The sequence below is a fragment of the Plectropomus leopardus genome, chromosome 3 (genome assembly GCF_008729295.1).
Source record: "Plectropomus leopardus isolate mb chromosome 3, YSFRI_Pleo_2.0, whole genome shotgun sequence".
NCBI classification, from domain to species: domain Eukaryota; kingdom Metazoa; phylum Chordata; class Actinopteri; order Perciformes; family Serranidae; genus Plectropomus; species Plectropomus leopardus.
In genome coordinates, this window is record NC_056465.1 from 35,504,981 (window position 1) to 35,529,148 (window position 24,168).

Here is a 24,168-nt window from a genome sequence, read left to right on the forward strand (position 1 = left end):
TATTTTACTAAAATATACTAAAATGATTATTAAATATAATTTTAAAAATAAACCCTTTTTAAACCTTCTTGCCTGTGTCTTTCAAACACTGCAGCCCGCTTTTTAATGCAAGCTTACTCCTAAAAATATGTCCTTTCTCAGCCAATAACAAAATAACACGTGACATCATAATGTAAAATGCTCATCACAGTTTGCCAGAATCCAAGGTGACATCTTTAAACTGCTTTTTTTGTCTGACCAACAATCCTGAAGGTTTTTCAGTGTGCTATTATATAAATCACAGAAAAGCAGCAAATATGGAAAAAATCCCAAATATTTTTTTTTTTGCGTCCGTTGTTGCTGAATGTTTTTCTTTCAGTTGACTCATTCAATAATCAATAGTGTGTTTCTGCACTATGAGAGTAACTCACTCATAACAAGGCTCCAGAGCCACAAAAGATGAAATTCTACGTCATTACAGTGCAAACAATAATAGTAAACGGTAGTGGACTATTTACACAATACAACAACACGACATAAAATATGAGAAATGCGTAAAAGAAAGCACTCGAGTGTCACTGATAATAAGTAAACCACTGAGTGCTTTTCACCACTTAGCTAAAGTCATTATTCAGGTAAAAATACAGAAAGTTCTCTCGTTCAAGTTGTTCGTCTGTGGGAGTTTGTTGTTTTTCTTTGTTTCATTTAATAGTAAAGGGAATATTTACACACTGCCCGGTTTGATGATGCTACTTTGGCTCTTTTTGGAAATGGTGATGGTCATTTTTTACTATTTTCACTGACACAGTTTTGCTCTGTTCACCCTCTGGTGCACAAGCAAAAGATGCAACCATAAGAAGGGATGGGCTTTTCAACAAAGTAGTGTATTTGAGTACTCCCTTTAAATATTTAAGGAGTTCTTGAGAACATAACATAAGAACAGGGTCCTGGGACGTCCTGGTCGAGCGCTTTCATTGGTGCATAAATATTCCCAGAAAGAAAGAAATCAAGAATTTGAGGCTTAATAGTTTCATATATGCCCCCCCCAATGTTTAGACGAAACCTACAAAGTCAGTAAATATCTGCGTTATCATAAATTTCAAAGACTTTGCTGATCTATTGCCCCACTTTACACTTTACATTTGCTCTTTTTAATACAGACTTGTATGCTTCACTGAGGCAGAATCAGCCTTAAGTCATCCCTGGAGATTCAGTTGTTTCCTCAGTATATACATGTGTATATATATATATGTATATATATCACTCTGAGTAAGAAATCACTTCAGATTGTGTTTTCAGCCCAGAATAGTCCAGCACATGCAGTATGTTGTGTGTATCTGTGCGTCTGTTGGAGGGGGGATGATGATTCCCTCTCATTGCCTTGATAACGGATGCATCCGCGACAATAGCATCCCTCTCAGATGAATGTGAGTAAGACAGATGAACACGCAGATAGACAGACACAGACAAAGCCTGACACGGCTAAATCCAGAGAGAGATCGACAGGAGGAGAAGAAATAAAGAAGAGGAGACAGTAAGAGACGCAGAGTCGGAGTGTAATATCGTGGCAGATTCACGCCTGGTGTCACACGGGGATGGGGGGATGAAACGTGGTGGCATGTTCGTCTCTCAGGGTGGCTATGCTGTGAAAGTGTGTGTCTGCGAGGGGAACAGCTGTCATTGGTTCCTCTCAACACACTGCCATCACCACTTTGGTTAAATATGAAATATATCAGTGCTTATATTTCCCCCCTGGTTCTGTGAGAAAGCTTGCCCCAGAACTACACTAAGAAAAGAGCTGGATTTTATTTTTTAGATTTTATTTTATATGTGGCTTTAAATACTGTATGTCAGTGGCCTCCCAACCATTTTCTAATTCACGATCAAAATAAAGTGATTGACGCTGTGAATTGTTTTGTACTTTTAGTATCTATGAGGTGCCAGAGAGCATAAAACAGCATCATAAATCAATGATCAAAAAAAGTGTCAGTGGAGGATCCTCTGCACCTCCCAACAGAGGTCCTAGCTAAGACCCTAATGTCCTAAAATCCTGGAAACGTCCGAAAATCCTAAAAATACGCTAGAATGCCAGAAGTGTCCAAAAATCTGAGAAACTTCGTAAAATCCTGGAAATGTTGTAAAATGCTACAAAACGTCCCTGAAATCCCAAGAAACGTCCTAAAATCACGGAAATGTCCAAAAATCTGAGAAACATCCTAAAATCGGAGAAAAATTACCTAAAATCCTAGAAACGTCGTAATCTTAGGAACATCCTGAAATCCTAGAATCGTCCTGTTATCTTATAAACATGTTTGGGCCTGCCTTTGGCTTCCTGTTTTTTTTTGGTAATATTCCTGTTGAATGGCATTGTGTGTGTGTGTGTGTGTGTGTGTGTGTGTGTGTGTGTGTGTGTGTCTGTGTTTGTGTGTGTGTGTGTGTGTGTGTTTGTGTGTGTGTGTGTGTGTGTGTGTGTGTGTGCAGGCCACATTAACAAATAAAGGTCTTATTCAAAGTTGTATGACCTCAGGTGAAGTGTTTTTGAGTGCTTTTTTCAAAAGGTATTCCTGTGTCCTCCTTCCAGGCGTGCAACGAGTTCACCACCCACGTGATGAACCTGTTGCGGGAGCAGTCGCGCACACGTCCAATTTCGCCCAAAGAGATCGAGCGCATGGTGAACATCATCCACCGCAAGTTCAGCTCCATCCAGATGCAGCTCAAGCAGAGCACCTGCGAGGCCGTCATGATCCTGCGCTCCCGCTTCCTCGATGCCAGGTGCGTGCCTCCGCATATGCACATTCCCATTCACCGCGCCACGCTCCGTGCTGCAAATAACCTCCCAATTTAACAACATTGCAAATTATCATGTGCTCCCCTCCTCAGCCTCATATCCATATGAATGGCTAATGTAGGAGGCCTATCATGCTATAAACATGCTGTAGCACATGCTGTTTCGGCGCTTACCACACACACCGGGCTGGTTTGCATCTACGGGTGCCATTTGGACCGGTGCATACCGAGCAACACTGGCCAATAAGAGTTCCCTGCGTGCTCCATAACGCTAACTGTTTCCCTTTTTTAATGTAATCGCTTGTTCCTTTTGATGCGCGCTTTGGATTTGCATACATTTCTCCAAGGATAAATGTCACTCAAAGTCTGAGTTGGAGGCATAACATTTAAATGAGGCATGCGCTCCCGTACAAAGCTCCCTATCTATTCTCTTGCAAATGATTGTGGTGGTGCAGAGGGGAAGGGGAAGGGGAGAGCTTTCACTGGCTGAGAGGCACCGCCATGCTCGGCGCCGCTGATTAATCTACTGGCTGCTGGAGCTCACGCTGTGCACATTTACATATTCTCAAGCAGGCTTTGGAGTGCGGGACAGAGATTTTAGCACAAATCTCCTCACCGGTGGATGCATGCATAGAGATTTTACAGGGTCCCCCTGCAGCTTATGCAAAGCCCTCTTTAGATGTGGCACATGCAGACATGACCTGATAGGTGCAGGAGATAGAGGGTCAGTCAACTCATGGGCATCAGCACATCACATCTGTCTGCTGTAAGGTGTTCGCTGGGGTTCATTTTCACATGGAGGCTTTGAAATAAATATGTGTTACTATTTCATGTTTGATCATACAGCCTGGTGTCTGTGCTGCAGCGTGTTTTTAACATGCAGAGGATTATCAGTGTTTTTGCTATCAGACAGTTATTCTGTAACTGTTTTGATACAGTCAGTGTCAGCTCATAGTTAGTAGATAAGGTCGTGAAGGGGTAACACGGTCCTTTTCCTTCAGCCTGTAAATGCTGTGAAAGCCTGTTTTTTAACTCACAGAAGAGAATATTTAGAGAACATTTACTAAAAGTATAATCAGTTTACTCTTTGAAATGTCAGCAAATTGATTGGATTTCTTGCAGAAACATAAAAGGGAAAAAGGAAATGAGAAACTTCAAACATGGTCCAAAAAATTAACAATAAATTTGTTACAAAAAGAAAAAAAGTTTAAAAAAAAAAAAAAAAACCTTGAAAAATAACTTCAAAAACTATTTTATATATATTATTTATTTTTTTACATTTTTATTTATTTTTTTTTATTATTCAATAATTTTTTATATATTTTTTTTTATTTTAATTTTTTGTTTTGTTTTTTTTTTTTTTTTTTTTTTTTCATTTTTGAATAAATTTCCTCACAAAAAAAAAAACCCCTCAATTTAAAAACTAGAGCCCAAGTAAAAAAAAACACCCTTGTTTTTCTGGGCTCCTCGTTGGGTTTTTTTTTGAATTTTAGAAAGTTCTTTTCTTTTTGCAGCAAATTTTTTTTTTTTTCTCAGCGTTAAAGGATTGACTTTTTGTGGCGTTTCCCATAAATTTTTGTTTTTTGTCTTGCTTTCATTTTTTTTTTTTTTTCTCTTTTAAATGTTTGGTCGGACTCTTATCAAATTTTTTTTGAAATTTTTATGTATGATGTAAAAAGTTTACCTTGAAGTTTTGAAACTCTCAGAGAATTATCACCTGGCTCTGCAGTTTGCTCAGCCCTGTTCCAAGCTTTTCAGCATTCTTTCAGCTCATTTTTTCATTTGGTTTCATTTCACTATTCCTTTTAAAATTTTGGTTCAGTCTCACAGCTCTCTTCCACCTTGTTTTCCAGAAGGACTGTTTTTCAGCTCTGATAAAGCGGCACACTTCTTGCCCAGCAGATTTTTTTTTTTTTTTTTAGAGACGAGCTGGTGGACGCACAGCAGCGGAGCATTTAGCAGCTAAAGAGACAGATATTTTTGCGTTTTTTGATTTAGTGAATGTTATTTTTTATTTCAAAATTTTTTAAAAAAAAAAACGTTTTCAAACATTTTTATGTTTGCAGGATGTGTTTAATAAACATCTTTTTTTTTTAATTTTTTTTTTCATGTGTCAAAGTTTTGCTTTTTAATTTCGTAGTGCTTTTTCCAAGTGGCCAAAAAATTTGCAGGCTTAAAGAGCATTAACATTTTTTCTTTTTTTTTTTTTTATTTTTATTTTGTGGTCTAACTGTAAGGTTTTTAAAAAATGTTTTTTCAATCTAAAATAAGCATAAATGTTAATTGTTATTAAATTTGGAACAATATGATTAAAAAATAAGTTAAAAAACTATTATAAATTAAACTAAAAAAACTAGAATTTGGGCAATCTTATGCAGTACTTTGTATAAAAAAAAACTTTTAGTACAATTTATGATTTGATACCAGAAAAAGCTGCTCTCATTTTTTTTTGAAATCTTTACTCAGTTCATTAAATTTTTCAATTTTTTATTTTTTTTTTATTTTTTTTTTTAAGTGATTATCTAAATTTCAATTATTTTTTTTTTGGTTTTTCATCGTTGTGTTTGAGTAGATTTTAAGAGTCGTTTATTTTTTTTTATCGCTCCTGCCAATTTTTTTTCCAGTCGCTCATAAAATTTTTTATTGCGGTGAAGCAGTTTGGGGTCAAATTGTTTTATTTGAGCCCTGACAAACTGTCTTGAGCAAAACTGCAGCTAAATTGAAAGTTTCTCGAATGATAGAGGTTTTCACGAAAGGGTAGTTTTCATCGTTAAAAAGTGAGACCGGGAGATAAAAGAGACCTGAAAAGACGCCTAAAGAGACCACAGTGTTTAAAGACCAATATAAACTACCAAGCTAACATTTTAAACTTTGAGTTAGTAAAAAAAACAACAATTTTTAAAAAACTGTTTTTGTAATTTTTTTTTTTTTGTTGCTTCTGGTTTTCAATTTTTGAGATTATACTGACTCCTAAAACGGTACAATCAAAACAGACTGTGTGTTGAACAGTAGTGCATACTGCGATCCATGCACGCCAGGGGTATTTTTGCAGAGTACTGCACAGTATAAAGGTGCATGCATGACTGTGAATGTGCACGTGGAGCTGCAGGAGAGCTGCTCAAGGTTCAATCAGCTGTTAGTCCAAAAAGTGTGCACTCTTTCACCTCAGAAACAGTTTTTCTCTCTGGACTGCATGCTCTAAAATTTCTAATATATAATTTTGAAACGTGTCAGACGTCAGTTCTCTCTTCAGGGAAGCCACTCACTTCTTCAAGGCGAAAATCATGTCTTTACGTCCACTCATCATTTCATGAATCTAAAAAGCAGCTTCAAAACTGTGATTTTTTGTAGTCTTTCTCAGCTTTTTTCACACTATTGATGATATTGATGAACTCCTGCTACTGCAAATCTCCCTAAATTTAGTTGACCCCAATGCTTGCACTTTGACCTGACATGGTGACATCGTCATGTCATATCGAAAAATTAATTAATTTTGCACATTTTTAAACATCTTTTCTTTTATGTATGTATATTTAAATATATATATATATATATATATATATTATATATATTTTATATATATTTGTGTTTGTAACATTTGATTTTTTTAACAAATGCTCAAATTACAGTGCCATTGCCATTCCAAAAAAACGTGTTAGGTTTCTATTCATGTATTTGAAAATACTATAGATACTTATTGAAAACCAAAGAAAAAAGAAAAAAATATCTTTAAAAATAATGGGGTTATATATATATATATATTATATATATATATATTTATATATATATATTGTATGTTGTTGTTGTTGTTTTGTCTGAGAGATACCTTATCATATTCTGCTCAGCATTTAAAATACGCTATGCCAGCTGCCCAATGAGCCACAGCTCTCACGCCTTCTTCAGAGGCAGACTATTAAATCAGCTCAATAAAATGACAAAAATCAACCCAAAAAACAAACAAACAAGGATCTACTCAGCTGATCACCTAACCACAGTTCCTGTTTTAAACCTCCAATGCTCTTTCTGCAGACGGAAAAGACGAAACTTCAACAAAGCAGGCGACAGAGATCCTGAACTTATTTTATTTCTACTCGCACCTCAGAATTAATCCGTATCCCAGCGAGGAAGCTAAAGAGGAGCTGGCAAAGAAGTGTGCCATCACATTTTTGCCCAGGTACACCACCTCACACCTCACAGCTCACCACAGCACCTGTAGGAAAACCACAGCACACACACGAGAGAGACAAACAGCATTTCTAATCTGAAGCAGCTCTGAGCGTCTTGGCAAGTAACCTAATAATAAGTTTTGTGACTGTCATGAGTACAGACAGCTCCTCTAATCTTTCACAGAAGCTTTCATTGAGACAACAAAGCGCTCAGAGTATAAATATGCCATGTCATAAGTTTTTTGTCTTGTGATTCAAACCAGACAAAGCTATTTTTGACCAATGACTTTTTTGTTCCGATTGAAGTAACGCAAACCAAAGACAAAAACACGGCTGTCATAGTTCTCATCTTATCATATAGTGAAATAAGTTTTTTTTTTTAATATAATTCGCTAAAATATATACAAAATCCAGAGTCAGAAAAGTACCTCTGTGAGCTGTGACACAATAGTTTTAGTTGTAATCACTTTTTTGAATCATTAATATTAAATTAAACATTTGGTAAAAACTTAATGGTGATTTTTTCTTTAATAAATGGTAAATTGATAGTCGATTAAATTTGATAAAATAGTTATTTTTAGTGTTAACAGTTTTTGTTGCCATCACCAAACAATTAAATAATTCTTAATAATACCAATTATTAGTAATTAGTAAAGATTTAGTACATAACATTTATTTCATCAATTAACTATTGGACATATTAAAACCATTTTTGTACTATATTAAGCATTTATCGGTGGTTAATAATTGCTTCGTAAACCATCTATGAAGTGTATCTGGATGGCTGTTAAAATTTTCCAACTGATGATTATAAATCGTTTTTAAATGGTCAGGACTTTATGAATGAACGCATCCATGTGATGCTGTTTGTATGATTCTGTATAAACAGATCTAAAATCAGAACCGTGATAAGGAGAGCGTTCGTCCTTTTTCGCAGCAGAAAAGCTTTTCTGTGTTTCGTGTCACTATGTTGTTTGATCGTGATGATGTCACTGCGCTACGTTAAACGTCAAACCGAACAAAAACGCACCGTGGTGCCGGAGGAATGAATGATGAATCTATCAAAACGCCTTTGCACTTTGTCAAAAAACGAAATACTGTATAGAGTTTGATTGACTTATGGAGGGTTAATAAATATTTTCTTAATGTTTCTGCATTTAAAAATCTTTTGGATTTTTGTAAAAATCTGATGACTAAAACAGATTCGCTTTTTTGTATTATTCTTTTAATGACACAGTTTCAAAGTTTTTATCAATTATTATGTTTTATTGACTTAATCTGTCTTTTAGCTGCAGTTTGTACAGCTTTGAGGGTTATAAAACATTTGAAGATACTCCAAGAATTAACATCACAATAAGCAAAAATACCAATGTAAGCGCTGGCGGACTGTTTCTATTGCAGCGTTGAAAAGGTTAATAAACACTGAAGAGTATCTACACAATCTGCATCTTCAAATAAAACATAATAATTGATAAAAACTTTGAAACTGTGTCATTAAAAGAATAATACAAAAAGCGAATCTGTTTTAGTCATCAGATTTTTACAAAATCCAAAAGATTTTTAAATGCAGAAACATTAAGAAAATATTTATTAACCCTCCATAAGTCAATCAAACTCTATACAGTATTTCGTTTTTGACAAAGTGCAAAGGCGTTTTGATAGATTCATCATTCATTCCTCCGGCACCACGGTGCGTTTTTGTTCGGTTTGACGTTTAACGTAGCGCAGTGACATCATCACGATCAAACAACATAGTGACACGAAACACAGAAGCTTTTCTGCTGCGAAAAGGACGAACGCTCTCCTTATCACGGTTCTGATTTTAGATCTGTTTATACAGAATCATACAAACAGCATCACATGGATGCGTTCATTCATAAAGTCCTGACCATTTAAAAACGATTTATAATCATCAGTTGGAAATTTTAACAGCCATCCAGATACACTTCATAGATGGTTTACGAAGCAATTATTAACCACCGATAAATGCTTAATATAGTACAAAAATGGTTTTAATATGTCCAATAGTTAATTGATGAAATAATGTTATGTACTAAATCTTTACTAATTACTAATAATTGGTATTATTAAGAATTATTTAATTGTTTGGTGATGGCAACAAAAACTGTTAACACTAAATAACTATTTTATCAAATTTAATCGACTATCAATTTACCATTTATTAAAGATGGTCACCATAAAGTTTTACCAAATGTTTAATTTAATATTAATGATTCAAAAAAGTGATTACAACTAAAACTATTGTGTCACAGCTCACAGAGGTACTTTTCTGACTCTGGATTTTGTATATTTTAGCGAATTATATTAAAAAAAAACTTATTTCACTATATGATAAGATGAGAACTATGACAGCCGTGTTGTCTTTGGTTTGCGTTACTTCAATCGGAACAAAAAGTCATTGGTCAAAAATAGCTTTGTCTGGTTTGAATCACAAGACAACAAACTTATGACATGGCATATTTATACTCTGAGCGCTTTGTTGTCTCAATGAAAGCTTCTGTGAAAGATTAGAGGAGCTGTCTGTACTCATGACAGTCACAAAACTTATTATTAGGTTACTTGCCAAGACGCTCAGAGCTGCTTCAGATTAGAAATGCTGTTTGTCTCTCTCGTGTGTGTGCTGTGGTTTTCCTACAGGTGCTGTGGTGAGCTGTGAGGTGTGAGGTGGTGTACCTGGGCAACTGTGATGGCACACTTCTTTGCCAGCTCCTCTTTAGCTTCCTCGCTGGGATACGGATTACTGAGGTGCGAGTAGAAATACTCGTTCAGGATCTCTGTCGCCTGCTTGTTGAAGTTTCGTCTTTTCCGTCTGCAGAAAGAGCATTGGAGGTTAAAACAGGAACTGTGGTTAGGTGATCAGCTGAGTAGATCCCTTGTTTGTTTGTTTTTTGGGTTGATTTTTGTCATTTTATTGAGCTGATTTAATAGTCTGCCTCTGAAGAAGGCGTGAGAGCTGTGGCTCATTGGGCAGCTGGCATAGCGTATTTTAAATCTGAGCAGAATATGATAAGGTATCTCTCAGACAAAAACAACAACAACAATAATATATATATATAGATATATATATATATATATATATATATATATATATATATTATTTTTAAAGATATTTTTTTCTTTTTTCTTTGGTTTTCAATAAGTATCTATAGTATTTTCAAATACATGAATAGAAACCTAACACGTTTTTGGAATGGCAATGGCACTGTAATTTGAGCATTTGTTAAAAAAATCAAATGTTACAAACACAAATATATAAAAAAATAATATATATATATATATATATATATATATATATATATATACATACATACATAAAAGAAAAGATGTTTAAAATGTGCAAAATTATTAATTTCTTCGATATGACATGACGATGTCACCATGTCAGGTCAAAGTGCAAGCATTGGGGTCAACTAAATTTAGGGAGATTTGCAGTAGCAGGAGTTCATCAATATCATCAATAGTGTGAAAAAAGCTGAGAAAGACTACAAAATTCACAGTTTTGAAGCTGCTTTTTAGATTCATGAAATGATGAGTGGACGTAAAGACATGATTCGCCTTGAAGAAGTGAGTGGCTTCCCTGAAGAGAGAACTGGACGTCTGACACGTTTCAAAATTATATATTAGAAATTTTAGAGCATGCAGTCCAGAGAGAAACTGTTTCTGAGGTGAAAGAGTGCACACTTTTTGGACTAACAGCTGATTGAACCTTGAGCAGCTCTCCTGCAGCTCCACGTGCACATTCACAGTCATGCATGCACCTTTATACTGTGCAGTACTCTGCAAAAATACCCCCTGGCGTGCATGGATCGCAGTATGCACTACTGTTCAACACACAGTCTGTTTTGATTGTACCGTTAGGAGTCAGTATAATCTCTAAAATTGAAACCAGAAGCAACAAAAATGTCTTTACAGGACAGTTTCATAAAAATTGTTGTTTTTTTTACTAACTCAAAGTTTAAGATGTTAGCTTGGTAGTTTATATTGGTCTTTAAACACTGTGGTCTCTTTAGGTCTCTTCAGGTCTCTTTAGGTCTCCCCGGTCTCACTTTGGATGAACACTACCTGCTTCGTGAAAACCTCTATCACTCGAGAAACTTTCAATTTAGCTGCAGTTTTGCTCTGAGACAGTTTGTCAGGGCTCAAGGGAACAATTTGACCCAGAACTGCTTCACCGCAGCTCCGTTTATGAGCGACTGGAAAAAAGAATTGGCAGGAGCGATAACAGCACATAGACGACTCTTAAAATCTACTCAAACACAACGATGAAAAACCAAAACAATTAATTGAAATTAGATAATCACTTAAAAAAACACACTAAAATATACAATGAAAACAATGAACTGAGTAAAGATTTCACAAATGATGAGAGCAGCTTTTGGTCTGGTATCAAATCATAAATTGTACTAAATGTACCCGGATCACAAAGTACTGCATAAGATTGCCATTCAGTTTCTAGTCAGATTTATAATAGTTTTTAACTTATTTTTTAATCATATTGTTCCAAATTTAATAACAATTAACATTTTTGCTTATTTTAGATTGAGAGACATTTTTTAAACCTTACAGTTAGACCACAAAATCCGGCTTCTTTTGTTGAAAGAAAAATGTTAATGCTCTTTAAGCCTGCAACTTTTTTGGCCACTTGGAGGCAGCACTACGAGCTGTAAGCACAACTTTGACACATGAAGCTGTGTTTGCATTAAGATGTTTATCTACACATCCTGCAGACATATACAAATGTTTGAAACGTTTTTTCTGGTCATTTGATAAAAAAATAACATTCACTACATCAAGTCACGCAGAAATATCTGTCTCTTTAGCTGCTAAATGCTCCGCTGCTGTGCGTCCACCAGCTCGTCTCTAACTGTCTGCCTGCTGTCTGCTGGGCAGGTAGTGTGCAGCTTTATCAGAGCTGAAAACAGATCCTTCTGGAAACAAGGTGGAAGAGAGCTGTGAGACTGAACCAAAACAGGAAAGTGAAATGAAACCAAATGAAACAATGAGCTGAAAGATGCTGAAAAGCTCTGAACAGCTGAGCAAACTGCAGAGCCAGGTGATAATTCTCTGAGGTTTCATCACTTCAAGGTAACTTTTTACATCATACATATTAATTTCAATCGTTATTGATAAGAGCACATTTATTAGAGCTGATTGAAAGCAAGACACAGTCGTATTTATGGGAACGCCCACAAAACGTCACATCCTTTAACGCTGAGAGGGAAAGCAAAGCATTTGCTGCAATAGAAAAGACTTTCTGTTCATCAAATAAACCCAGGAGCCCAGAGGTACAGGGTGTTTTTTTTTTACTCTAGTTTTTATATTGAGGGGTGTGAGGAGATTTATTCAGAAATGATCAAAAAAACTCCCAAAACAAAACAGAAAATTAGATAATATTAAATATATAACATATTATTGTATATATATATATATATATATATATATATATATATATATATATATATATATAGTTTTTGAAGTTATTTTCAAGGTTTTTTTTTTTTTTTTTAACTTTTTTTCTTTTTGTAACAATTTATTGTTAATTTTTTGGACCATGTTTGAAGTTTCTCATTTCCTTTTTCCCTTTTATGTTTCTGCAAGAAATCCAATCAATTTGCTGACATTTCAAAGAGTAAACTGATTATACTTTTAGTAAATGTTCTCTAAATATTCTCTTCTGTGAGTTAAAAAACAGGCTTTCACAGCATTTACAGGCTGAAGGAAAAGGACCGTGTTACCCCTTCACGACCTTATCTACTAACTATGAGCTGACACTGACTGTATCAAAACAGTTACAGAATAACTGTCTGATAGCAAAAACACTGATAATCCTCTGCATGTTAAAAACACGCTGCAGCACAGACACCAGGCTGTATGATCAAACATGAAATAGTAACACATATTTATTTCAAAGCCTCCATGTGAAAATGAACCCCAGCGAACACCTTACAGCAGACAGATGTGATGTGCTGATGCCCATGAGTTGACTGACCCTCTATCTCCTGCACCTATCAGGTCATGTCTGCATGTGCCACATCTAAAGAGGGCTTTGCATAAGCTGCAGGGGGACCCTGTAAAATCTCTATGCATGCATCCACCGGTGAGGAGATTTGTGCTAAAATCTCTGTCCCGCACTCCAAAGCCTGCTTGAGAATATGTAAATGTGCACAGCGTGAGCTCCAGCAGCCAGTAGATTAATCAGCGGCGCCGAGCATGGCGGTGCCTCTCAGCCAGTGAAAGCTCTCCCCTTCCCCTTCCCCTCTGCACCACCACAATCATTTGCAAGAGAATAGATAGGGAGCTTTGTACGGGAGCGCATGCCTCATTTAAATGTTATGCCTCCAACTCAGACTTTGAGTGACATTTATCCTTGGAGAAATGTATGCAAATCCAAAGCGCGCATCAAAAGGAACAAGCGATTACATTAAAAAAGGGAAACAGTTAGCGTTATGGAGCACGCAGGGAACTCTTATTGGCCAGTGTTGCTCGGTATGCACCGGTCCAAATGGCACCCGTAGATGCAAACCAGCCCGGTGTGTGTGGTAAGCGCCGAAACAGCATGTGCTACAGCATGTTTATAGCATGATAGGCCTCCTACATTAGCCATTCATATGGATATGAGGCTGAGGAGGGGAGCACATGATAATTTGCAATGTTGTTAAATTGGGAGGTTATTTGCAGCACGGAGCGTGGCGCGGTGAATGGGAATGTGCATATGCGGAGGCACGCACCTGGCATCGAGGAAGCGGGAGCGCAGGATCATGACGGCCTCGCAGGTGCTCTGCTTGAGCTGCATCTGGATGGAGCTGAACTTGCGGTGGATGATGTTCACCATGCGCTCGATCTCTTTGGGCGAAATTTGGACGTGTGCGCGACTGCTCCCGCAACAGGTTCATCACGTGGGTGGTGAACTCGTTGCACGCCTGGAAGGAGGACACAGGAATACCTTTTGAAAAAAGCACTCAAAAACACTTCACCTGAGGTCATACAACTTTGAATAAGACCTTTATTTGTTAATGTGGCCTGCACACACACACACACATACAAACACACACACATACACAACACACACACACACACACACACACACACACACACACACACACACACACACACACACACACACACACACACACACACACACACACACACACACACACACACACACACACACACACAATGCCATACAGCAGGAATATTACCAAAAAAAAACAGGAAGCCAAAGGCAGGCCCAAACATGTTTATAAGATAACAGGACAATTCTAGGATTTCAGGATGTTCCTATGATTACGACGTTTCTAGGATTTTAGGTAATTTTTCTCCGATTTTAGGATGTTTCTCAGATTTTTGGACATTTCCGTGATTTTAGGACGTTTCTTGGGATTTCAGGGACATTTTGTAGCATTTTACAACATTTCCAGGATTTTACGAAGTTTCTCAGATTTTTGGACACTTCTGGCATTCTAGCGTATTTTTTAGGATTTTCGGACGTTTCCAGGATTTTAGGACATTAGGGTCTTAGCTAGGACCTCTGTTGGGAGGTGCAGAGGATCCTCCACTGACACTTTTTTTGATCATTGATTTATGATGCTGTTTTATGCTCTCTGGCACCTCATAGATACTAAAAGTACAAAACAATTCACAGCGTCAATCACTTTATTTTGATCGTGAATTAGAAAATGGTTGGGAGGCCACTGACATACAGTATTTAAAGCCACATATAAAATAAAATCTAAAAAATAAAATCCAGCTCTTTTCTTAGTGTAGTTCTGGGGCAAGCTTTCTCACAGAACCAGGGGGGAAATATAAGCACTGATATATTTCATATTTAACCAAAGTGGTGATGGCAGTGTGTTGAGAGGAACCAATGACAGCTGTTCCCCTCGCAGACACACACTTTCACAGCATAGCCACCCTGAGAGACGAACATGCCACCACGTTTCATCCCCCCATCCCCGTGTGACACCAGGCGTGAATCTGCCACGATATTACACTCCGACTCTGCGTCTCTTACTGTCTCCTCTTCTTTATTTCTTCTCCTCCTGTCGATCTCTCTCTGGATTTAGCCGTGTCAGGCTTTGTCTGTGTCTGTCTATCTGCGTGTTCATCTGTCTTACTCACATTCATCTGAGAGGGATGCTATTGTCGCGGATGCATCCGTTATCAAGGCAATGAGAGGGAATCATCATCCCCCCTCCAACAGACGCACAGATACACACAACATACTGCATGTGCTGGACTATTCTGGGCTGAAAACACAATCTGAAGTGATTTCTTACTCAGAGTGATATATATACATATATATATATACACATGTATATACTGAGGAAACAACTGAATCTCCAGGGATGACTTAAGGCTGATTCTGCCTCAGTGAAGCATACAAGTCTGTATTAAAAAGAGCAAATGTAAAGTGTAAAGTGGGGCAATAGATCAGCAAAGTCTTTGAAATTTATGATAACGCAGATATTTACTGACTTTGTAGGTTTCGTCTAAACATTGGGGGGGGCATATATGAAACTATTAAGCCTCAAATTCTTGATTTCTTTCTTTCTGGGAATATTTATGCACCAATGAAAGCGCTCGACCAGGACGTCCCAGGACCCTGTTCTTATGTTATGTTCTCAAGAACTCCTTAAATATTTAAAGGGAGTACTCAAATACACTACTTTGTTGAAAAGCCCATCCCTTCTTATGGTTGCATCTTTTGCTTGTGCACCAGAGGGTGAACAGAGCAAAACTGTGTCAGTGAAAATAGTAAAAAATGACCATCACCATTTCCAAAAAGAGCCAAAGTAGCATCATCAAACCGGGCAGTGTGTAAATATTCCCTTTACTATTAAATGAAACAAAGAAAAACAACAAACTCCCACAGACGAACAACTTGAACGAGAGAACTTTCTGTATTTTTACCTGAATAATGACTTTAGCTAAGTGGTGAAAAGCACTCAGTGGTTTACTTATTATCAGTGACACTCGAGTGCTTTCTTTTACGCATTTCTCATATTTTATGTCGTGTTGTTGTATTCTGTAAATAGTCCACTACCGTTTACTATTATTGTTTGCACTGTAATGACGTAGAATTTCATCTTTTGTGGCTCTGGAGCCTTGTTATGAGTGAGTTACTCTCATAGTGCAGAAACACACTATTGATTATTGAATGAGTCAACTGAAAGAAAAACATTCAGCAACAACGGACGCAAAAAAAAAATATTTGGGATTTTTTCCATATTTGCTGCTTTTCTGTGATTTATATAATAGCACACTGAAAAACCTTCAGGATTGTTGGTCAGACAAAAAAAGCAGTTTAAAGATGTCACCTTGGATTCTGGCAAACTGTGATGAGCATTTTACATTATGATGTCACGTGTTATTTTGTTATTGGCTGAGAAAGGACACATTTTTAGGAGTAAGCTTGCATTAAAAAGCGGGCTGCAGAGTTTGAAAGACACAGGCAAGAAGGTTTAAAAAGGGTTTATTTTTAAAATTATATTTAATAATCATTTTAGTATATTTTAGTAAAATATATTTTCATTTATTTATTTTTATTATTTTAAAGTATTTTTGATGTCATTTTTTGTATTTTTTATTATTGCTTATTTTTTTCAGGAGTTTTCTTGTTTGTTTTTTGTTTTCTTTGTTTTGCTTTAATTATTTTATTTATAATTTTCAGGTAACGGTCTTGTCCTTTTTTTTTCTTTTTTTTTAACAATTTCTTTAAATTTTTGGATCCTCTGGGTCTTTATAAAAAGCTTCTCATTGCCTTCCTCCCATTTTTGAATGAAATGAGGCCAGTTAGCTGTGGTTTCAAAGGGTTAAGTTAGTTTCAACAAGCTGAAGTTGTTGAAGATGAAACGCTGATACTTGCAGTCAGGTCTGCTGTCCTCACCTGTTCGTACTTCTCCAGCTCTGTGTGGTAGATCTGTCTGATCTGGGTCAGCTTGGCCCTGTAGTCAGAGTGCTCCGCCGAGTTGTCCGCCCCCGCTCCTCCCGAGGCCGCCGCCGCAGCAGCCGCCGCCGCCGAGCCTCCTCCTTTCTCCGGCCCGGACACGCCCTCCGCCAGCAGCATGTTGTCCAGGCGCATGAGCTGGGGATCCGGGGGCTCCTCCTCCTGGGCGCCGCGGATACTCAGCACTGCAGTGACAGGAGAAGGTCAGAGGTCAGTCAGAAAGGTCACACCTACGGTGGCGTGATGCACCGTAACAAGCTGTCAGCCGGAGAGAGCCGAGTGCACGGGCTGACACCGCTGAGCTGCACCCACACATCCGCCCGCTCTGAGTGAGGGAGGCAGGATGATGAAGCAAAGACACACACACACACACACACACACACACACACACAGTGTTAGTGTAACGTGTGCACACATTAAAGGAGGTGGCTAAAACACTGTTGTGTTAAATACAATATTCTAACTTTAAAAGTGGATTACAGCACAAAAATGTGTTTCCACAACTTCCTGCAGAAATGCAGCATTTCAGAGATGAGCTCTGTGTGTGTTTTGTGTGATCGTCATGTTTCTCTCTGCAGCTCTCGCTGCTCGACAGGACTGAGAGGCTGCTGCTGCTGCTGCTGCTGCTGCTGCTGCTGCTGATGATGATGATGATGATGAGTGGGAAGATGTTTAGTTAATTTTTGGCAAACTTTGTTTCCTGCCAAACTTGCTGCCTGGAAATATACACTTGATTAAGGATGCAGGATATACTGCTATATATTTTTTTATACTAATTTTCCTTTTTTTTGGGACTAATTTCTTATTATTAAGCATTTCTTATTTCTTATTATCATAATTACATATTATTAATATTTTAAAGCAATTTTTCCATGTCTTGATTTCCTTAACTTTTTTTTTTTTTTTTTTTACAACTGTCAAGGAAAAAAGAAAAAAGCTAGGGGAAAACTATATTTATAATTTAATTTTTAATGATCATAAATACATGTTTAAAATTATGTTGCAGAATTATTATATATTTTTAAGCACATTTCCAGATCATTTCCTTTTTTTTGTTTTACTAATTCTAGGTAAGTTTTTGTACTTTTTACTAATTTCTTGTTTCATTTTTTCGTTGTTGTTGTTCATTGCGTTCATCCTTTGTTTTTGAGAGAAATCAAGCCGGTGTGTTTAGGTTTCAGAGGGTCAATAAGAAGAAAATCAGTGCAATCTGAAAAAGTGAAAGCAGTGCTCTGTTAGTTAATGTGGATAAAAAATTGTGTGCCTAAAATCAATGAATAATCTTGATAGATAATCATGATCTTCATATTGATCAAAATAATTATTATTTCGGCCATAATCGCGCAGCCCTATTTGTAAACAGTGTGACTGATTTAAATTGATCTGATGAAATAAAATGCTCCTTTCTTCTTATAAAACATTGCAATTCATCAGCAATATTTATCTGATTGATTCCTCCGCCTTCCACTGGAGGTCTCCCTCGTCATTCTCTAAAAGCGTCAAAGTCCCACCTTCCATTTTCTGAGGTGAAAACACTCCCAGACTCTGACTCTTCCTCCTCCATCTGAGAACCATCTATTTCAATATAAAACACCTCCTCCTGTGCGGAGCGTGGATCCAAATTGATCCCAGAGTGGACATCCAGAGCGCATCGACGTTACGGGGGGGCTTTGGCCGTGGCGCCAACAAGAGCTGCGACTCTGTGACTTTACGCCCCGCGTGTGTCGATAGCCATTTAAAACGTTACCATTTGTCATTTGTCTCGTTGTCTTTGAATGAGAAGGGACAGGCGGGGAGCACTTCATTAATTCAGAGACAATGGGAGTGCTTGGTGCATTAACCCCAGACTGCTGTCCGGGGTGGTCGGCCTGGGCAGGGGGTCACTGGGATGAGAATGAGGCCTGCTGTACTAACCGAGGAAGAGGAGGGGGCCGCCTCAGTCACCCCCGAGTGGACTGGAAATGCAAATATGGCAACTGTTGGCGAGTGGGAGAGGTCAGGGGTTCAGGCCACGGGCTCAGCGGGAGGTAGATTGAGAGTTGGAGGAGGAGGGTGGGGGTCTCTTGGGATGGCAGGACTGTACAAACATCCTGTCTCATTACCCACACTCCTTCATCACTCCTGTAATGCACGGACCGGCTCGGAGGGGAAAATCTCGCATGGCTTCACACCCGCCTCACCTCCGACTGCAGCCGCGTTATGACCCGATCAAACCTGCTCCATCAGAAACTCTAAACCCGCCTGTCCGCTTTAGTTAACGTACATCAGCGGAGGCCCCCGCCGCCGCCGCCGCTCCCCGGCTCCTGAACGCAGTTTTTCTCTGCAGTTACCACCTCATAAATACCAGACTGAAGTGGGTGTTAAAATGAGAACACACACCACAAAATCCCGTGGAGGAAAATGAGCCGCAGTCTCTGGAAGTCATTTTCACGAGAAAACAACTCACAGCAGCGCGTACTGAAAGAAGAAAGAAAACTGATGAAAGCGCACAATAGGAAGCCCCAATTAAGATTAAGATTCATTTTCTTTTAAACTTTTTGATGAATTCGGCCAGAGACTGAATCACAATGTTTGTTTCCAAAAACTTCAGAGTAGAAACCCCCCGTGTCAGGTAGATAAAATGCAACAATACTGCCTCAATTGTTTCATTTTTAGCCACCTAAAAAAAAGATGCACCGAAAAAAATCAGTGTAAGTATACGCTTAATTTAGAATATTTTCACTGCTTTACGACAAGCTTTCCGACGAGAAAACTGAAGCCGCTGCCTCAAAGCCACCAGACTCCAGTGACAAAAACAGTAATTTTACTGTGCAGAACACTGGAGCTGCTGCTCTACCGCTGCCTCGATTGGTAAAGTGGTGAAAATATTCCAAATATATTGTGCATTTGCACAGATATGGATCTTTTTAGGTGGCTAAATACATTTTGCAGCGTCCCTGCCCACAGCAGACATTGTTTAGCTTCTGTGCTGTTAGATCTGGTTATAAAAGACGCAAGCTAAGCAACAGAGTGCAGAAAATCAGCACAACAGAAATGTCAGTCATCGTTTTTTGCAGAGCGACATCGAGGTAATTCGTTCTATCGCTTTGGACGACTCCCCTGACCCTGAAACTTGAATACACAGGAAGATGAAAAACTACAAAGTAAAGCATGCTAGCCGGCAGATATTTCATTCAAATGAAATTATATGACATGAATTAAACTTAAATACATTCCCTCATCTGACAGATTTACAATGAAAGACAACAACTCGATTGCAGACTACTTCATGATGTCATCAAAGTCTATTTTTTATCATTGTTTAGATTATAAGGGAAAAAATTACCAAAGCTCTCTCATATCTATGGCCACGTTTAGACGAGAACAACCCTTCCAGTCTTTCCTTTGCATTTAAAAAAACTTTGTTCAAATGATATTATTGTGAGAACAATCCTCGTGTACACGGATCCACAAAAACCAAAAACGCTGTAGTATGCATGGCGTGGCAGTAGTTGGCGGTGCAACTTTGTAATGACAACACGTGCACGCACATTAAGGTGTTCTTCTACAGAGCGGTGAGTGTAAACAAACAAGAAGGCGATATCGAACGCACGCACGACAACCGACAGCTTTGTCCGAATGGAAGATGAAGCGGGACTGTGACTTCGAGTGACGCTGGATTATAAAACGTCCTAAATCGAGGAGAATGTTTATTGGCTGTTCGCCTTAAACATAATGCACATGCGTGAGGTGCAACAATAACATGAACGCTCTTACAGGATCCATGTTTTACCAGTTTACACGGTGACAGAGGGGGTGGCTTTTTAAAACACTGAAAAGTTTGCATCTTTAGGCCCCCAAAACATCGTTGTTGTGTGAACGGCCAAGCCAAAACAAAAGTTTAACATTTCATGCAGGAACCTTTGCTGTATAAACAGAACCTAAATGACAGAAAAGGTCGATTTTCACTGAATCCAAACTCTGACTGATATAACCAATCCCCAAAACGTACTGCCATTCAAACACAGTTTTGGAAGTTTTAAACACATCTTTAATGCCATTTTATGGTCGCAGTTCTTCTCCAAAACTACTTGGTTAGTTTTAGGAAAAACATCATGGTTTAACAGTTAATAAGTACTTTTGTCACTAACGTAACGTGGCGTACGTCACCAGCGTAGCATGATACACACACTGGTTTTTTAAAAGAAGTCAACGTTGACTTCAGGACACAAACACCAGTCTCCTGGTTGCAAGTCCTGACCTATCCACCACACCTCCTACCAATTCTCCAGCGCTAACATTTCTTTTGCTTCTTTTAAATTTGTACAACGTTACACGGACTTAATCAGTTTTAATACTACTGCGCATCGCTTCCTGATCTGCTCCTGTAATAATTATCACAGCCACTAGAGGGCACCACATAAGGAAGCATATGTGTGTTTTCATCAAAAGCCTGATGGAAATTATGTATTGTGCCATTAACAAAACTAAATAAAGAATTCACAAATTAAATATTACAAATAAAAAAAGCAACATCCACTGAGGAGGCATGAATAAGTTCCACCTGGGAAAGTGAAGGACAGCTCTGTATGCTTCGATGCTTCAATGTAAAAACACAAAATCGTGTGTTGAATCATTCCTCTCTATGAACAAACCTTTCTTTGTCAAACAAAATGATCCACATCATTACTAAAAAAAACGGAGTAAAAGCACAATTCAAAGAGCAGCAGCAGAGAAATGTAAGGGAGGAAGCTCTTGTCAGATGTTTCTACAGAAACACCAAGGCCACATTTCTTCCCGAACTCATAAAACGTCTAGACTGTCAAATGAAAATGGAACACAAAAATTCCCCGTGTCCAAAAAAAAAAGAAGCTCAGATTCACGTCTGCCAAGTTCCAACTTAACATTCATGAAGTGTTTATTTTACTTGGCTGGAAGCACCTCCGACATCAGTCTTATAGGAGCGGCTGTTGCAGAAGAAGGTCATTTCTTAGGAGATCTCTTGGAAGGCAGAGAGAAAGAAAACACCAGAAGGCTGACTTTTCTTTTTTTTTTAACCCTTTGAAACCAGAGTAAATTGGCTTGATTTCTTTAAAGAACCTGGGAAGAACGCAATGAGCAACAGAAGGAGAAATGACCAAAAAACAAAAAATTAGTAAAAAAATGTACATGAAAATTATCAGAAAATACGCAACAAAAACAAAAAAGAAAATGTCCTTAAGAGCACAAGTACGAGGGTACTAAAAATGTATAAATACATCATCATGAGAGTTATGAATCTTTTGAAACCGAAGCAAATTGGCTTGATTTCTTTCAAAAACATGGGAAGAACAAAATGAGCAACGACAGAAGGAATGAAAAGAGAAAAAGAAAGGAAAAAAATTAGCAAGAAATCAGTAAAAAGTACAAAGAAATTACCTGAAAATTAATTTTAAAAAATGAAGTAGAAAAAAAACCAAAAAGGCAAACAAGACTTGGATAAAGTGATTAAAAATATATAATAGAATAAGAAAGAAATTACCCAAAAATTAGCAAAAAAATTGTGAAAAAAAAAGAAACAAAACAAGGAAATGACCTGGAAAATGTGCTTAAAAATATAATAAATCTGGAAAATAATTTTAAATATGTAATTATGATAACTATAGTTTTCCCTAGCTTATTTATTTCCCCCTTATTTCTTAAAAATAACTTTCTAAATCTATTTATTTCTTACAATATGTGGAGAATCGCTCACTGCCATTTTTCTCTCGTTTCTGAATGTCCCACCAGTTTGCTGACGGTATAAAGCTTTAAATACTTTAAATGCACTGATAACAGTGACGTTGCTGCAGGTTTCAGAGGGTTAAAGTGAGGTGGAATAAGAGAGGCTGTAGAAAGCAAACGTTCAGCAGTGCTGGGTATCCGACGCTGAGCATTCTGCTCAAAATAAATAGGTAAACGTGTCTTGAACTGACAATTAACACAAACTCGACATGATCCCCAGGCCTTGCTTGTTGACACGTGTACACCCGCACTAATCAGCCGCGTATCGCATCCTCTCCTCACACGACGCAGCCCGGATCCCGGCTCCGTTCTTGCTGCTGATCCAGCTGTCTTGGAGAGCATCTGTCAGGAGGGACCCAGGAAGGAACAATGCATTACGCCATGTTGGCTGTGTACTGTCATCCCTCATTGACAGCACATTGTCACACTTACACAGTGTCCTCTGAGCTGGGAACAAGCTAAGTAGCTGCCGCCTATAATATCAGCCCTTCCTGCCGCCTCTTATCACACAATCTGATGGGGGGAACCTGCTCCGAGTGGGGTTAATGTGGATTTGAAAGAGGATGCGACGGTTTTTTAATTTAAGCCACTAATGAGTTTGATCCTTACGACGATGACAGACATAATGGCAACAATCTCTCGTCTACACGGTGGAAAAAACCGCAGACCTGCAGTGATGGAAGCAAATGATGATTTATTTATTCCACCCTGAACCTAAAGCACATAATTAAAACCATGGAGGGATTATCTCAAACAAATAAAATTAATAAAGAAAAGAAAGGGATAATGTGCTTCCATAAAATTGGCTCTGCTGTGGGTCATAATTACACGACTCAGTGAGGGCCACTTTATTGGCTAATAGCAGCCTAATTGATTCATCCTAATGTTTTTCGAGCCTTGGGTCTGCTGGGCACTCCCTGTCCAATAGTGCTGCTGAACTTACTTAGCCACCCGCAGACAAACACTGACGGTTCTCCCAGGGATAAACAATTATCTGTGAGAGTCTGTGTGTGATTTGGACGCCCCCCTCCCCTCCCCCCCCCCGCGAACCCACCTTTTCTGTATGTCTCTAATGGATGCCATTTCCCTCTTGGAGGCGTTTCAAAGATGGCTTGTTGTCAGACGATGCCTTATTCCTCCCTCCTGTTGTTGACAAGCAATTCTCCCAAGGAGGCATGCAGCGGGCTTTATTGCTCCACTTTACTCTTTGCGTTAATACAAAGAAAAACATCTTGCATCGGCTCTGGTTGCAGATGAATTTACTAAAAGCAGACAGGATTTTAGTGTAATGTTACCATGTCTGTGTTAAAGAGGTAATTTACAGATATAAACCTGGTATTTTTCATTAAACAGGGATGCAGTAAAAAGACGCAAATTCTTGTAAAATTGGTGCTACTGGTCTTTAACATGACTATATGCTTAACAGGTAGAAACCTACAAATGTCAGAATGCATTGAGCTGTACGAGACTAATAAACACTCCCGCTGGGGGGTGACGCAATACGAAGCCCTCTGTTTGGCGGTAAAA

The 24,168-nt window shown here is 38.1% G+C and overlaps 1 protein-coding gene across 1 annotated transcript in view; it reads right to left on the reverse strand.

Annotated features, from left to right (window-relative positions):
- LOC121941021 (pre-B-cell leukemia transcription factor 1-like) overlaps positions 1–24,168 on the reverse strand; it is a 141,422-nt gene that overhangs the window by 57,106 nt on the left and 60,148 nt on the right. The window contains 4 exon segments of the mRNA XM_042483717.1: positions 9,627–9,762; positions 13,682–13,809; positions 13,811–13,873; positions 16,840–17,084. Coding sequence (XP_042339651.1) covers positions 9,627–9,762; positions 13,682–13,809; positions 13,811–13,873; positions 16,840–17,084 — 572 coding nt within the window.